This window comes from Schistosoma mansoni, chromosome 1 (genome assembly GCF_000237925.1).
Source record: "Schistosoma mansoni strain Puerto Rico chromosome 1, complete genome".
NCBI classification, from domain to species: domain Eukaryota; kingdom Metazoa; phylum Platyhelminthes; class Trematoda; order Strigeidida; family Schistosomatidae; genus Schistosoma; species Schistosoma mansoni.
This window is the reverse complement of record NC_031495.1, coordinates 36,335,636-36,354,184: the sequence shown is the minus strand read 5'-3', so window position 1 is coordinate 36,354,184 and position 18,549 is coordinate 36,335,636. Positions and strand designations below refer to the sequence as shown.

The following is an 18,549-nucleotide window of genomic DNA, read 5'->3' as shown; positions in this document are numbered from 1 at the left end:
ACAAGGTATTTTCATTCAACTAGGTTTTTCAACTTTTCTATATTGTCAAAATAGATAATTTTAATTGACCAAATCAAATACAATTCAATAAAATCACTAAATGTTATAGATATTTTAGTTATTTCTGTGAATACTGGCTAATTATAATTGCAGTGGATTATCAGTTCATAGTAGAATATGTTCGGTAGACGTGGATGAGAAATACTATACACCTTTTAGGCCCTACAGTACTAGAAAAAATGTTGTCAATAGTACCATTGGTAGTGACCATTCAATGTATCGATTGGTGAGAAAACGTCTACGAGTTGACGTCTGTAATTTCTTTTGCAACTAGAATGGTCGAAGTCATGTTATTTAATATCTGAATGACTACAATTCCCTCATATTTGCCGATTTAATGCGCAAAATAATTTATACTGGAGCATTTTAACATATATTTTGAATCTCTATGAAATCGTCCCAGATCTAGTGACAACTTTAGAATAACATGAGTATGTATACTTTCTAACTTATTCAGTGATCATTATATGTTCTAAATAGTAGCTAATTTGAGAAAGCCATGTAAGTAGATTATATAATTCATTCTGACTGTAACAGTGTGTCAGTCACAAGGAATTTGTTCAACCAAAATAAAGTCCAAATCTACAAAAGCAACACCTATTGTTATAAAGGTATGCGGTAAGTTGAACATTATAAATCTGACATGCAATTGTCAATTTAAACGGTGAACAAGAAAGTTAGATGATCTACCTTGAACTTGGTCAAGTAATTTATTCGTAATAATTGGATACGTCAGATAACCACAGTTAATTATCATTTACTTCATCTTTTTTCCCTTCAATTTTTTCAAAGCAGTATCAACTAAAATTTAATTAAATGTGAATTAATTAATTATTTTTTTAATCTGACACCAATATAACGAAAAAGTAATCTATGAGTGGTATGTGGTGACAATTAACGGTAATAATGATCTGAATAACATATCAGCATGAGATAAAGCAGCCTAGACGATAATTTTTAAACAAACAGTTATTAGAAGGGGGTTTTGTGGAGATTTTAGTAATTTTATATAGTTGATATCGTGAGTCAATTGAAGCTAGACCACCATGGAAAATCTGGGAGCACTTGACGACCGTTTCGTCCTATTGTGGGACTCCTCAGCAGTGCGCATCCACGATCCCACCTCGCGAGATTCAAACCTGTATTTACAGTTGATGAGCTTTATCATTTCATTTCTGTTCAGTATGAATTCGAGTCTAGGCTACATAACACAATCTAAGAGTATATAGAAAACAATCGACTTATTCAATGATGAACTGATAAAATGCTATACATCTATCAGTTAGATTGATTTTGTCATTACTTTAATCAATATCGTTACAACGTCTTTCATCTAACTAAAAACTTAATTATCCATTAATATAGATTATCTAGAACCCCGAAGTATATTTAATGATTTCCGTGATTGAGAGATTATGAAATTATAATGAAAGGAATCACATACATTGATATTACCAATTTTTATTTTATTTGAAAAATGAATTATTTTTATTATTTTTAAGGGTACTACATTATGAATGATAATTAGCATTCTTATATATCTCAAAAATCTTTATATTACCATTTGGACATAATAAAACGTAGTTTGAAAGTACTATTCTCCAGATTAACATTTTATGATAAATTAAGCCTTACAGATAGCAGTAATAAACAAAATTATTTTATCTATAACAAGGTTATTCAAAAATATGAAATAGTTTAAACCATAACAGTAAAAAAAGATTTTCACAGTCGAATTGAGATGATGGAGATGAAATCGTTCGGAAGGACGATGAAAGCTCCACGACCAAACCATCCAGCTCAGAGAACAAAACTCCATCACAGTCGAATTACATAAAATACATTTGATTGAGCATAATTCTCAACCTGAAACAATAAGACTTTTTTTCGAATTGCTTATTGTTAAATTGATGTCACCTCATGAAGATGTTCAGTATGCTAAGAGTAAATTGGATATTATATCAACTATTATCAGCATTAGAAGGACTGTCTTAAGAAATGTTTTAAGTCTGAAGAAACTTTAACGTCTAGGTCTTAATCTCTGTATTTAAAACGAAGCATAATAATTCTGATGTTCATTTGCTTACTTTAGATTCCATGATGATAGTGACACAAATAGATCATTGCTTTCAGTGGCCAAATGAGTGAGTGGTTTTGTACAAAAACGTCATAATATGACTATATAATTATTTACAAGATTCGTAGAACCTTTTATAGTGAAATCTTGTCTTTAGTAAATGCATACAATTCGTGGTTCTGACAAAGTGTAGGATGTTTACAGTAGTTAGCGTACAGTAGAATCTTTGTCTAATAAAATGTCATATAAGACTTTTTAATTAAAGCCTTTTTCTTTAAAAACTCTTTTTTCCATTTTAATTTAGAGGAACTCTGTTAAAGTTAGACATGAGGACATTCGAACAACATGATAAATATACACTACCCACGTCATTAAAGTCTGTGTCAGAATGCAACAATTCTGTGAGTTCTATATCATATCTATTTTGATTGCCAGTGTAGATATTATTCACTTTTATTGAACTTGAAGCCTAACTTGAATATAGCATTACTATTTCATTCTAAATATTGCTACACATTTGTGGTTCAAAATCAGTTTATATTTATCAGAAATGTCCTCCGCAATAGTCTAATTCTATTAGGGAGTTAAACCATTTATCTTTGACAGCCTCAGACAAACCAAGGAATCTAGTACAGAATGTTGATGGGTCACTACAGGTTATTCAGTTCCAGAACTTGAGATATTTTTGTTATCATTTGAAAAGAGTAGCTAAATTCCTAATCTATGGTTAATAATGTGATTTTTTGAGACGTCTACTGAGTCCTTAAGTCGTACATGACCACATAAACAATCATTAATTTATGTACCAGGAATTATCATGAACTACCTTTTATGAAGCACATTGACATTTCGGTACAATATGGTGGCAAAATTTCTTAAAAAATCAGAATGGAGATGGTTTTTACGATCAATAAACAAATGTACAGTAACATTATTTTATTAGACATAGTTAAAAATCTAACGAATACCAATTTTGTTCAGTTTAATATTATTTTTATGTCAAATAATATCTGAAGTCATTTAGTTGCACTTCCCCTAGAACTCTGACCGAAGTTTGGGATGGACTTACAGATGCCGATCCCATACAACGGAGCAGTGTCATAAACTGACCTCTCCGCGAAAGATTGACATGATCAACATAGACTATTCCTGCTTTCACGGAACGTAGATTGGTCTTAATTTACCAACAAACCACCGGTTTTCACATATCCACCTAGATAAACGAACATTTCAACTATTTTCAAAGGCTTACTACAAACAGTAAGTGCAGATATAGATTCTTGTCAGTCTTGGAAAATTTTCGCTGCGCTGGTGTAGAGTATATTTCATACTTACGTACACAAATTGCCACTGATTATGTGCTACTATGGCAGCCTGGGCATTACAGTGAATTTTGACAATTTACTCCACATATTCAATGACGAATTATCTTCACTGGTCACCAGGTTTTTAACACCATACGTACTCACTTCAATTAAGGCTGTGTAAAAAATGTTTTTGCTATTGAAATGGAAAGTGAATAGTTAAAAAGAAATTAGAACAATAAAAACTATGGCTGTATTTCTTCACTCTACATGCAACATCAATCTACAGAACTATTAAGGTGTTGATAAACTTCTCGTCTACGCCCTAATAAATAGACATTCTCAAGGTATAGTCTAGACAGGGGAATCAAAGACTGTCGAGGTTGCCCTAAATAAAACCCAGCCTACTCTTGATGAGTTCCACAAGTCCGATGGATTATAATAGAAACTTTTGGTTATTAAACAGTATAACACAATGTTATATCCTAATCACTATCAAACAATCTGCTTACTCTGTTTCTTAATTTGGAAATGACTGTCATAGTACTCCAGGAATATGAGACACTTTTCGTATCCTGAATCTTTACATACATTTCAGCCAGTTCCTTAATTAAAAGTTCATCACCGTCACAGAAAAGAAGAGAGATGTCGATAGCCTGCGTTTCAGGATGTTCAGTGTTTCAGAAGCTAGAGGTTCTTACTCAAGTCTACTTGATCAGGTTGATCAGTAGTCACTGGCCGATAGGCCAAAGCGTCATCTGTTAAGCGTTGTTTGAGATTTAGTCTTGTTTAACTGTCCTGCAAATTGCCCTATTCATCGCTTAAAACATCTTTGGAGGTCACTCATTGGCACGTCACTACAGATTGTATCACTGAATTTCTTGATTGCAGTCTCTTCGGTAAGCTGGAAACTCTTCTTACAGTTATCACACTGCTTCTTATTCGTTAGCACTCTTTGACTGTTAGGATTTGGGAGCAGTTTGAAGTACATCTTCAGATATATCAATGAGTAATAAATTATGTTTTGTTTAACGGTTCTACAGTAGTTACCGAGTAAGAAGTATGAAATACAAGCTTCCGTTCTTCAGAAATAATATTTAGACATTATTTACGTTTGATAAACCATTGTAGTGAACAAGAACACGAGTGGATAATCGACTGCTTCACTAAAATCTGATAACCATACAGTAAATAGTTAATTTGCAAAATAACAGTTAATTGTCTCAGTCTTCACTGTTCCTTCTGCAAATATCAGTCCATCTTCACTGATTTTATTGTTCACGCATTTTCATACCGATTGCGCTTCATTCCCGTTTTTTCCTTTATCGATCTTCTGCCAAAATACATTCTATATCTGACCTGCACCATATACCACTTATATGGATATAAGTAACCCACACCACACCATGAAGGAAATAAAAGTTATACCAAACAACTTAATAGATTGTTCTTCACATACAAAACCAAGAAGAAACTAATGAACAACTATCTGAAAATCATTTATTGTAAACTATTATTTTATGATAAGCAAAACCTTTTGAATAATCACAATTAACAAATGATGATTTAATATTTAGTTCAGGTTAAGAATAAGATATTTCTAGTTAAAATATTGGAGATTATGGTAAAGTAAACTGTTCATTATTGAAAAAAATATTTCACTTTTTCAAGTCCTAAATGGGCAACCCAAAAAAAGCTTATCATTTATTCATATTTAACAGTTTCCCAAAACGATTGTAGACAGATTATTCAAATTCACCATGGCAACTTTTGATAGAATGTTTTTTATCAGCTCCATCTTTAGTTAATATTTTTTAAAGAAAAAACAGTACAAGTAACCAAATATATTGAAAGTAGAAATTAAATACATTTCAATGAAGAAAATACAGCAACAACAACAACAACAACAGGGAATTGCAATATTAAATTTGTGTCCAATTTAGTACCATATATTGTGATAGACAAGTGTTAATCTAATAACATTATTAGTTTTATATAGTTTTATTAAGCTACAACGTCTGTATTATTTAGTTCAAATTGTTTTATTAAACAGCACCAATGAAAAAATAGACATAAATCATCACTTATCTAACTTTAAAAAAGGTGTTCACTGGTCAACTGCCAAAGAAGACGAAATGCTACTGGTATCTATATAATGTCAGAATTTCTACAACTATTAAATTTTCTTAAAAAGTACCAAGTCTTTATCCTAATTCATTTCATTTTATCATTCGTAATTTTTAGTGGTCATGTCATTCAATGAAAGAAATCAGTTTACTTGCTAAAATGCCTGATGAACGTATGATATGGATCTGCTACGTGACTCATCATTCTTACGAAAATCGTCCTAATCTACTTGCTGAAAGTGGTTGCATGGTCCCAACGGTAAGTAGTATCTCCCTGTAGTCAGTTAACTCCCTAAATGGATTTTTTTAGAGTAACAGTGATTAAGTGACATACTGTTTAAAGTATTGTTCCACCTATTATATGAGTCATTTTCTTACCATTTCGACAAATTATTTTCTTTAACCTGCTGCCCCAACTAATTAAATGATTCACAAATCAATGGAAGACATCACTTGACATATTTCATAACAGTTACCCAAAGCTTGAGATTTCAACGCGTAATAAGTTACGCTTCTCAATAATTCAATGCTCTGAATTGCGAATATATATTCAAAACACTCCATAGTTTTCACCTGTAAGTATAGAAAAGTCAAAATGCATTTTTAGTTTACTTGAAGTGATTATTAGCCAGTGATTCAGTTGATCTGGCTGTATTGCCTATTTATTTCATGTTTTATTTATCTTCATCTGTCAGCTAATAGAAATCCAAAAGTCATGTAACAACACAAACGTCTCACTAATCGTCTAATATAAAATCGATACGTCTATGAACAACTATTCGACACTGCAAAGACTGCTATAATATCGAGTGTATCACGCATTGCAACCAAATTTTTCCCACAGAATGAAGTTATTTGTTTATCCTACGCTTTTATTTTTAGCCACTAAGACATATGTTCAACCATCCTTGGCTCCAGATCTTGGTTGCTCCTATCCATATATGTGTGTCCATACACATACAAGTTGACGTGCGTAATATTATTAGATACAATCATTACAATCTGTTAGGATTCTCGCTGAAGCATTGACCTTCACTTTTCAATCATGAGTAACTGTATTGCATAAAAAGTACTTAGGATCACTAATTTGACATCGTTTCAATATAAGACTATTTAAATCACCAATCAAATGTAGAATGAAGTTAACATGTTTTTGACCCAAAAATCGTAGTAGGTTTTGTCATATGGCTACTTATCCGTCAGCTTATGAAGTTCAATGAATAACCATTCGTCATCAATATTTTCATTAAATGCCTTCTACTGACAGAGTAAAGACGCCCTTTCTAACTTTTAATTGGAATACAAATACGTAAATGTCTAGATCTCACAGTAGTTTCAAATTAGTTGCTGTCTAAAATTAGAAATAATCTAATCATACATACGTTGTGATTGTAATAACAAAAACTACTAACGAAAATTTTTCTAAATAATTGTGGACACAAATGATAATTATAATCTAACACAACACGTCGGTAACAGTCTTAAGTACATTTTGTCAGTTTGAACTATTATAAAGCCATTGCGTTTTATAAGACTGGGAAATATCACTGTTTCCCCTCCGACATTTGACTAATAAAAACAAATAGAATAGAACGAATAAGTGATAAATCTGAAGAAAGTCCTGGTGACTATTTATAGAATTTATTGCCTACAACGATTTTAACTACTAAAACACTCTAAAGAGATTGTCAAAATCAACATAAAAATAGATTTATCATATGATTTTCAATTTCAAAGAAAAGATCAACAACTATGGGAAGAAAATATTATGATTTATCATACCATCTGATCAGAAAGATATTTCGTTTTCAGACTCACACCTGGCACTATTGTCACCAAAACATAGTTAGTTCGCTAAAAGTACATCAAATCCTCTAACAGTTGTTAAGTAATAAACGCTTGACTTTTAATCATGAAGAGACATATTGTGATTTTTTGTCTTAGAAATCGAGATCATGTACACTTGACGAATATAATTCAATCAAGATGTTTCGCTACACACTTCTCAAATATTTTATCAAATCAAGTACTCATAATGACACATAACTTTTGTAATAAATAACTATTTGTATTGATGATAAAACGTTGAATTTGCAAATATTCCATTGTTACTCGTAATAATGTCTATGAATTTATCTAAATATTACATATACCTCTATAAAATTATATAGACGTTTCTAGTTGACCTGTTTCAAAAAGTCAGTTTACCTCTATTGAGTTGTATTACAATAAGCGGTAAACATCTATATACGATCATACGTAATGTCTTGAGTTAATCATGTGATTTTAAATCATTGATATCTAATATAAAACCGAATAACATTGGTAAATAAAGTGACATGTGACGTTCCGCAGATCAATATTTTGCACTGTAACATATTTACTTTAATAATGGAAGAATTGAGGCGACAATTTGTGAGCAAGATAAATCGATTTTCTTCATTTATTTATTTTATGAAAATTAGTAGTAAGAAATTGAGAGATAACACTTATTTTCAGAGTTTTATAAACACGTACGGAATAGTTAAAAATCGAACTCAAAGACCCATTTCATTATACCTAAACGTTAATAACAGAAATAAATTTCTTCTTATTGATTAGAATAGGTTTTTATCTCCTTTGGTCAGTGATTTTTATAAATATGATGTGTAACTGTAAACAACTTACTTACTTGGCATCTCTTCACAAAGTATTCGGTTTCAAAAGAGGAAATGTACTTTATATACTGAGGTAATTTATTCAATCTTTTAGAATACTGAATAACCAATTCATACAGATACATGAAGTTGGTATTTATTGCTTTAAATTACTGAATTTCTGTATCACTTGCGTTTCTAACACTATTCTACAACTAATGTAGTTTATAATCACTTAGCGTTAATGACTGAAGATGATATCTTCCTAACAATGGTATTACTTACCTCGGCGTATTAAATATTTTTTACTTTCTTAGTTGACTTTCAAAAACAATGGTAGAGAATACCAGATGTCAGTTGTGTTATAGTACAATATATCTCAAGGAATTGTCTTAAATTATTTAAGACTTTTATACTTAAACCTCAGTCGCTACTGAAATTAAGGTCATGACTTCGTTCTCCATCAATAAAACTAGTACACTAATTGATTAATAGATGCTAATAGTAGGGAATATAAAATGTACCAATGGTTGATCTTCAGCATTCTTTCGAGCACCACAAAAATAAAATTTACGGCAAAATCCCAAAAGCTTTTTTTATAATTATATAAACTGAGAAAGTTGTATATGTATAGTAATCAGCATATCACTTAATTAAATATTTTGTAATTTAATTAAGATAAAACAATATAATAAAACTTTAACTGAATTGAATAAAAAGTATGAAATTACTCCCGTAAACTAATGTAGTGCACAAGAATACAGGTGAGGACAATCGACCATATTTAATCACAAATTACAGACTATCTCACTAAAATCTGATAACCATACAGTAAATAGTTAATTTGCAAAATAACAATGAATTGTCTCAATCTTCACTGTTCTTTCTGCAAATATCAGTCCATCTTCTCTGATTTCATTGTTCGTGCATTTTCATACCGATTGTGATTCGTTTCGGTTCTTTTCTTATCGATCTTCAAGTGAAATACATTCTCTGTCTGACCCCTGCTTCGGTCCGGGCACCCGGGCAGTAGCACAGCCCCCACACAAATCGAATAAGATTTGTGTGGCGCATAAGTATCTGGTGCCCCTTTGTACAAATATTTATGTGTTCAAATACATAAATAAAGCCTTACCATCACCATATACTACTTATGTGGATATAAGTAACTCACACTACACTATCCATACTAATTAGAAGTATTATTTACAAATTAAGTTCATCTGTTACGTATATAATTTTTGTTTTATTTTTGGCGTATGAATAGTTCAAAGGACGTTGATTCTAATAAATTATATTATCAATCAATAATCTTCATAATAATGAGTGGATTAAAACTATCTATTTCATTTACTTATATATCATGTACGAAATTTCAAACATAAATTGTTGACATTTTCAACAAAACTAAATAAAACAGTCTTAGAAACAAATCTTTTGAACTAAAATTTCAAAAATGACGCTGATACTCGAATTGTCACCATTCTACTAGAAATAATTCTTTAAGTCAAAGAAAAGTGATATAGAGAGTCGATCAGAAGTAGGTAAAGGTCAAGTGCATATCACTGAAATCAATTTCTAAGGATACCGTGGTATATATATAAATGAATGAATATTTACGCATTTTATTCGGTAGTCCAATACACTTTCTTGCTTACTCTTATGTTCTCGCTCAAGTAGACAGTTTGAAGGTTAGCACGTAGCATACCGTGTATCACAACCAGATTTCGAACACCGTACGTCATACCAAAAAGTTTTATTACAACAGCACAATTACATCCCCTATTAACAAAATTGTCATATAAAATCAAATAACTGAAATTGTTTACGATATTTTGGAAAATAATTTAGTGATATCAACAAATTCTAACAAGCGACAATATTGACTAAAATTCATCAGTATGTTAATAAGGTGGTTATCAACCAATATGAATGACCTAGACGAAACGTTTCCGCCAATACAAATCTAAAAATAATTCATGTATAAAAGAATAAAATTCGTTTATAAACTTTTAAGTAAAATTCTTTTTCACAATTTATCAATAGAATAGTGTTTAAATTTTGATATCATTCCATAAAAATTTTGTATACACCTCCGAATAAGAAGAAAGTATTCGGACAATATATATATATATATCAATTTCATTTTAATTTTGAAAAGGAAAAACAAAAATAAACAATAAAAAATTTAGTACTAACAGATGACCAAGTGAAAAATATGAAAAAAAGATCTTTATGATGTTTTCAAGTTGGAGTTTAATTTTTGGATGAATAGCTGTAGTGAGAAACAAAGAGCCTTTTACTGATTATTATTATTATTATTATCTAAGTACATAGTGTTGGTTACTGTATTCATCCAGGTGATATAACCATTTGATTACTAAATACGATAAAAACATTATCATGAATGATAGGTTTCTTCATTACTTAGTTTGTATACATAGATTGTAAGAACTTAAATATAATGAATAAGACATGTTTGTGTAAGCAGAAATAAAAGTTATGAGAACTATTCACTTAGTATTGTTTGTTTGAATCTACCCATGGATGCTTAGAACTGCAACTGCCAATAAGAGACTGACAAGTTGCAGTCCTAAACATCAATGGGAAGATTCAAACAAACAATACTAATTGAATCTAAACTTCATCCCATTGCACAAGCAAGTGGCTATCAAGACTTAGTAGTTGAGTGGATAACGTGATGGCGTTTGAGGCGAAAGGTACTGGGTTCGAGTCTCAGAGTGAACATCAGCTCTGAGATGCAGGTACATCCAGCTGACGAGTTCCAAATAGGACGAAAGGCGCGTCCTGGATTCCACTGTTAGCCACTATCCATCTTTGCTAAACCCAATAAAACCAACAAAACAAGAAAGAATTTTCATATGAATAGTGAATTGGAATAGAAAAAAGCAAAAACTTACTCATGTTGCCATGATTGTGAAAGTTTTATTTATTGTACCAGCAGAATTGTAAGAAAAGTACTTTTTTAAAAAACTTTTTCGAAACGTGATTAAAACGTTTATTTAATATTGAAAATTCAAATATTATGTAACTTTTACTCCTTTGTAATTAAAATATCACGTTCTATCCACAGTACGAAGAATCGACTTAAATTTGTAACTAACGCAAGACGTTTGAATAGAATATGTATTTCATTTAAAATAATATAAAAAGTATAATTATTCTACCCTCAATAGACTAGTATCGACTAAGTAGATTAGTTATTATACTTAGTGATTATTTTAATGTTCTTATATCAGGTCTATTAACTCTTTATTGTGTACCCTTCGTCATACATATATATTATTAATTATTTATTTATAGTTTATGGTGTGAATTCATGAGATTAATTCATTCTCATAGATTAATTAAATTTCAATCTGAGCATGGAATTTGTTTTTGAACTATGTGTGATTATTGAAATCTATCCACAGTGATACTATTTTATTTACTTGATACTAATTAGACTATTTGTTGATTAAACGAAGTTTGATAGAAATTTTAGTAAAATTCAGTCTAATGAAATGAAAATTGTGAAAGATTGCTCGATGTTGGCTCTATGTCCTGCCTGAACTGAATGGGCTAAAAATAGAGCTGTTAACCGTTTTGACTACACCTTTGCTTAACCACACTAGGAGGTGCTCACGAGCCAAGTTATATAGGCAGATGTTCTAGGAATTTGTATACTCGGGCTCATAAGCACCTCCTAATGTGATTAAGCAAAGGTCTAGTCAAAACGGTTAACAGCTGTATTTCAGCCCATTTAGTTCAGAAGGGACAGAAATGAAAATTGTTCGAAAATGTGTTAGAATTTTTTCAAGTGCTTTTATAATCAAGGTGATCGGTCACTACTGAATATTTATATACCATCGTTTATCATGACAACTACTCTCAATGGTTTAAACAATAGCAAATTATATACTACACCAGTTACAAGCACAGTCTGGTCAAAACCCTGGATATAGGTATAAGGATATTTTATTTAGACTTTCTGGACAACACAACTCAGGTGTTACGAACAACTTTATATTTGTGTAAATATTTTATTAAATTGTTAAACTTTACAGCTCAGTCCAGGCAAATAAAGAGTTGTTGATATATTTTCAAATCCGTTGTTAACAGAACTCTTTAACTGTGATCTTTTTTTCTTTGTTAGGTTGAAAATCTGGCCATACCATTAATTCAATGGGAAAATCCCCATTTCAATTCACTATATCCTGATAAACCACCCAGTGTTCTGAATGCAGCTGATGGATTCACTTATATATCTGCATTTACTTTAGAATACTTGCGTATATTTCGTGCTTATATGCCAGATTGGAATGGAAATTTCAATTGGACAGGTGCATTGGTCACTGATAAAAATCCAACATTTATAGCAGGTGAGCTCCAGTAGTAGATATCCAATCACTAATTAGCACAATTGAGAATATAGATATTGAAAATTAAACTTCTTTGTTCAATATTTTTAAGAAACGCATATTGTTCCCAATGGCTGATTAAGTTTTCGTTTCACTTTTTAAGACATTTAGCATCCTACGATAATGACCTATGAATAAATCAATCTACATTTTACATGTGTTACTCCATTTCAAGAAACAATGAAATGGACGCAATTTACAATTTAAGCTTTTTATGTCTATCATAAATTCAAGAGACAAATAAATCATCGGAATGGCATTTAAGGATAAAACGAACACTCACTTTATATTCAAATGCTACATCAGACGAAATTGCATACGCATAGACTACAGAATTAACTGCAACCTTTTCTACATATATAAATCATGATGTTAAGTTATTTCACTAAGTGCACAATTTTATCAATAATATCTGGTTCGATAACAAATATTTAAAAACTAAATGAATATATGTGTTAACTTAAAGTAGGTAGGTTATTAAACATTAAGATGTAATGTCAAGTAAAATTAAATAGGAAGTTTTGGGAAGCATCTCTTTCTTAGAAAATTTGTACTGTAACTGACTAGTTTGATTTCAATATTTAAGTATATTTCACAGTTCCGGTTGTATTTTTTAAAGGATATAGATTTTATCACTGTTATTAACAATAAAGTCAGTTTCATCTTGAGATGGTAGAGAAGATTTGTAGCTCAGGTGGATGATTTTGATGGAGTTTTGTTCTCTGAACTGGATGGTTTGGTCATGGAGCTTTCATCGTCCTTCTGAACGACATCATCAGCACAAACTTCGGGTAGAAGTGACGTGTTTGAATTTCTCAACATGTGATTCACAGCTTATCCTGTGCACCTCGATGTTGATTGGTTCTTGTTGACCTTAAATCTGTCATGGTTTATTTCTTTGTTCTGGTTATATCTCCCATTATTTTGATATTTGTTTCTATATTTCTGCATAATTTTCCTGATTGGTTTATGAATTAGATTGATTTCAATGTGCTTGTTTATTGCTGATTGACCTGAGTACCAAGCTTCTAAAAATTCTCTGGTGTCGTTCAAAAGGACGATGAATGCCCCACGACCAAACCATATAGTTCAGAGAACAAAACTCCATCAAAATCAGTTTCATCTAGTTTCTATACATACATTTCTAGTTGATGTTCAAGTTAATATTCAACATAACATGATTCACTAATTTTTCAGATTAAGTAAAAAAGCTATAATCTCACACTGTAATACTTTAAAATATAGTAATACTAGTAAAATAATAGATGACTTGTAACTTGATTTCAGGTACAATATGGTTTATTCCATTTGAAAGAACTATTCGTGAGAAAATTATTTTTTAATTTTTTTTTCTTTCTTTTATTCCACAATGAAACTTTTTTATCTCTGAAGAAGTTACATTCAAAATTCATTTTGTCTTGTAAAACTTTCATCATAGATCTAACCTTCACATCATTGAAACTCTTCGAAAAACTAATCATTTCTGGGTTGTTTTTTTTGCTTGTAAATTGTAAAACGTCAACCTCTTATTATTTTTTTTAGAACAATTTACAAGGAAATGAATTTTATTATCTTCTTAGAATTGTCGGTTGACTTTCACTATACACCATATTATCAGTGATTATTGTTGTATTGATCTATCATTGTATGATGATGGAACATGACTTGTTCTTTTTTTTTCTTAAAAGGAAAATTTAATTAATCATAATACATGATATTAACATGCTGCAATAAATCTAGGAATGTTCTCTTTTCTTTTTTTCTTTCTTTTTCTTTTTTTTAATTCACAACGAAAATACGTTACATGAAAAATGAGTTTATCTGAGTTAAATATTATTCTGGAATTAGTTAGATAATGTGAAAGTGATGATTGTGAAATATACCATAGTTTGAATACAATTGTTTAGCATTTATCAAACAATATTCGTAATCTACTTTCATTGTTACTAATTGCTTTTAGTTTTGTAGTTGTATAACTTAAATTTGATATGGTTTTAGGAATTTATAACTTATTGAATCGATTAATCATCAAGCTTTATGAATTATTTGTCAAAATAATACCAGTTGTAAAGAGCAATGGTATATAAAAACACAGTTGAAATATTAAAATGTCAAACTATTAACTATTAATTTTAATAGTTGAGATCATAAATCAATTGAGGTTAGACCACCATATAATACCTGGAAGCACTAGACGGCCATTTCGTCCTATTGTGGGACTCCTCAGCAGTGTGCATCCACGATCCTGACTCCCGAAATTCGAACCCAGGACCTCTCAGTGTCGCGCGTGAGCGCCTAACCTCTAGACCACTGAGCCGGCGTCCAACGGTATTAATGTCTAACCTCAAACATTCCACGAAATCGCGCGACAAACTTCCACTGTACTGAGGTAGATACCTGTCTCTACCTGACATGAATCAACTCTACTGGTCACGACTTCTCACTAGAACTCCAGGAATTACCTCATGGAGCCAGTCACTAGTGACCATATGATCATTATCAGAAGGGGATTTTGTGAAGATTTTAGTAATTTTATATAGTTAAAATCATGAGTCATTTGAAGCTAGACGACCATGGAATACCTGGAAGCACTGGATGACCGTTTCGTCTTATTGTGGGACTCCTCAGCAGTGCGCATCCACCATCCCGCCCCGCGAGATTCGAACCCAGGACCTATCAGTTTCGCTCAACCTCTATACCCTTTAGCTTTCAGTGCTCCTAGGTTTTCCATGATGATCTAGCTTCAATTGATTCATGATCTCAACTATTAAAATTACTATAATATCCACAAAACCCCTTCTGAAATTAACTATTACTTGAAATATGGGATTTATTTTAACTTTCTTATAAGTTGGTTTTGAAGATTGTTTGTAGGATATAAAGTTCATTTTCATTTCGAAATGACATTAGTTAGAGAATACTAGACAGACTGAGTGGTTTAATAAATATGAAGCCTGTCATTATATGTGAGGACGATGAGTAAAATCCTCTTTGAGATCTGAAGTGCTCACTACTGAAAGGACTTAAAATATTGGGAGAATTACTGTTTTCTATTCACTGGCTTTTACAGGTTTTTCAGTTGATGTCACTTTTTCAGTGTGAGGTTGTGGAGATTGCTAAATTTTTAATTGGGATCATGAATCGATCAATGTTAAACTACTATTGAAAACCTGTCACCTTTTGTTTGAAACTGTTTCCGAATATCACTTCATTAGTGTAATACATTATTTAATTCACTCCACCTTTGTATTTTATTACTTGCCCGTTGATATTGATAGAAATGTATTTGGTTTTTATTGACCTAGAAATATAACTCTATATTCACATTTTTTACACAGTTTACAAAAGGATTTACTCGAGCCTATATTAAATAAAGCTTATTGATCATTAAAATTGGACATCGAACTTTACAGTGACGTCTTTTATAAATACTTTTATTCAGTAAATATTTAAGCAAGAATAAATAAATCGATATGAATCATCACAGGATCTTCTGGATAAAGCTCTACATTTCCTTTCTATACAACTCTCAAAGACGAAATAAGCTTTTTATATACAAAAGTGTACATACAATTTTATTTCTTAGACGGAAATGATTCATATGACAACCTGTTAACTGATGTTAGTGAAATACTAATCAGAGTTCCAAATATGATCTTTGGAATATATTTCCGATAGTCTGAATAAAACTGAGATAAATCTGCTACACAAAGCCACCTGACAAGAAAACCATCTAGTTTCTCATAAATACGCGTGTAGTGTTACATTAATACTTGGTTGACATAAAAATGAAAACTTTTATGGGTGGTTAAGAGACATATTAGATTCTTCGATTGACACCCATCGGAATATTTGGGTAATACCAAAATGCATCACAAATAAAACATTGAAATGTATTCTTTGAGCTTGTAGATTTCAAATAATTAAAAATAAATTTAATTTAAATAAGCTTTTGATTTTTTACGTTTGAAGGTACCACTCATCCTGAAAATTGACTTGTTCTAATTTTAAAAATTTCACAGGATAGTGTATCCTACTTTCTTCTTTTATTTATACAAACTTTTAGAACCTGCGCAAATTTTATTAACTTTTGAAACAAGTGATGAAATTTATTTCGTTCTTCGAGAACAACCTAATTCACAAATGTCCAAATGTGAAATAAATGTAGGTAGTTCTATAGACCCTTTATCTACTGTTGAGAAATTAAAACGACTGCACCAGCCTTATTGTTTAACAAGTATTGCACGCTTAGTAAGAGTTTGTAAAGGTGATCCAGGTGGTTTACCACATATCAGCTCAAATCGTTTTGCTACATTTGCAAAAGCTGACTTAATATGTCCTGCAACAAATGAAAATGGTGGATATTTTAGCTATACACACATTTCAACAGCTTATTGGGATAATAATACACAATTACTTTACGCAACATTTACAACGGAAAAGTAAGTTTTACTTAACTTATGACTATTGAGTTTTGAATACTAAAACTTTAGTATTTACACATTCTTTGTTTGACAGTTGAAATAAACTCTGAGAAAATATGTATCAAGTTATTTTGTGATAAATCATTTATAATTGCTTCACAATTACTTGACAGCTAATATGAGATTTTGAATGATATACAGCAGTGGAATACTTTACGTTTATTTTATTGACTAGATATGTATATTCATTTTTGTGAATCCACAACATTATTACTGTCTATAGTAATTTATCCACTAGACTAGTAACTTGTGGTATACCACTGATGTTCAATAGGCATTATATATTCATAGTTGTTGTAAAGTTCTTTATTTAACTATTGTTAATGGTTTGAAACATATTTGATGTATCTGTATAGATAGTCACAATTGGAAATATAATCAATCTGTCAATTTGAACAACTTTAAGTCATCTCGTTTAGGGTACCCATATACTAACAGAGCTTGATCAAACCAATCTTTAATGCAAATGAAAAGCTAGTGAACTAATAATTATACATCAGAAGGGGGTTTTGTGGAGATTTCAGTAATTTTATATGGTTGAGATTATGAGTCAGTCGAAGCTAGACCATCATGGAAAACCTGGGAAGCACTGGACGGCCGTTTAGTCCTATTGTGGGACTCCTTAGCAGTGCGCATCCACGATCCCACCTCGCGGGATTCAAACCAGTGGAGCTAATCTATGTCAGGTAGAGACAGGTATCTACTTCAGTACAATGGAAATTGGTCCCGCAATTTCGTAGATTCGTTGAGGTTAGACATTAACACCGTTGGATGCCGGCTCAGTGGTGTAGAGGTTAGGCGCACACCCGAGACTGATATGTCCTCGGTTCGAATTTCGCGAGGCGGGATCGTGGATGTGCACTACTGAGGAGTCTCACAATAGGATGAAACAGCCGTCCAGTGCTTCCAAGTTTTCCATAGTGGTCTAGCTTCGATTGTCTCATGATCTCAACTATATAATAATTATATAATTGTGATTCACAAACTTATTTCAGTGGTGAGATAACTATTAAGCTTAGTATGTTTCGTAAATCTTCATAACTTTTATCACATTATTAACTGTTCGTAAATGATCTGATAGGTTACTGATAAAATTCAGCAAAGTATAATGACATCAGAACACATCGTTTTTACTTTGTAAATATTTTGAATTAATTATGACTGATAGAGACATACGCGGTTTTCAAAATAATCTGATCTAGATTGAATTATAAATCAGACCAAATTATAATATCAAATTAGCAGTTTGTTTCTTTGTTTCTCTGATAATGATAATCCTTATTTAAAGACACACTACCTCAAGAAATCAAGGATTTTAACTGAATCTTTAGTAAATTTCTTCATTTGTACTTTAGTCAAAAATATGGATTACTATTGGTTAAAAACTATTTGTATAACTGTCACGCTTGAAGCGATTACGAGTTCACCTGGTCTGTGAACG

The 18,549-nt window shown here is 31.2% G+C and overlaps 1 protein-coding gene across 1 annotated transcript in view; it reads left to right on the top strand.

The window, feature by feature from the left end:
• The window catches only part of Smp_159050 (putative plexin), a gene marked incomplete at its 3' end in the record, with an annotated part of 56,636 nt that overhangs the window by 18,857 nt on the left and 19,230 nt on the right, over window positions 1–18,549 (top strand). Inside the window, exons 3-6 of the mRNA XM_018794256.1 lie at window positions 5,495–5,585; window positions 5,686–5,826; window positions 12,360–12,585; window positions 16,691–17,066. Of these exons, the coding sequence (XP_018648687.1) occupies window positions 5,495–5,585; window positions 5,686–5,826; window positions 12,360–12,585; window positions 16,691–17,066 (834 nt within the window). The remainder of the gene's footprint in view (window positions 1–5,494; window positions 5,586–5,685; window positions 5,827–12,359; window positions 12,586–16,690; window positions 17,067–18,549) is intronic.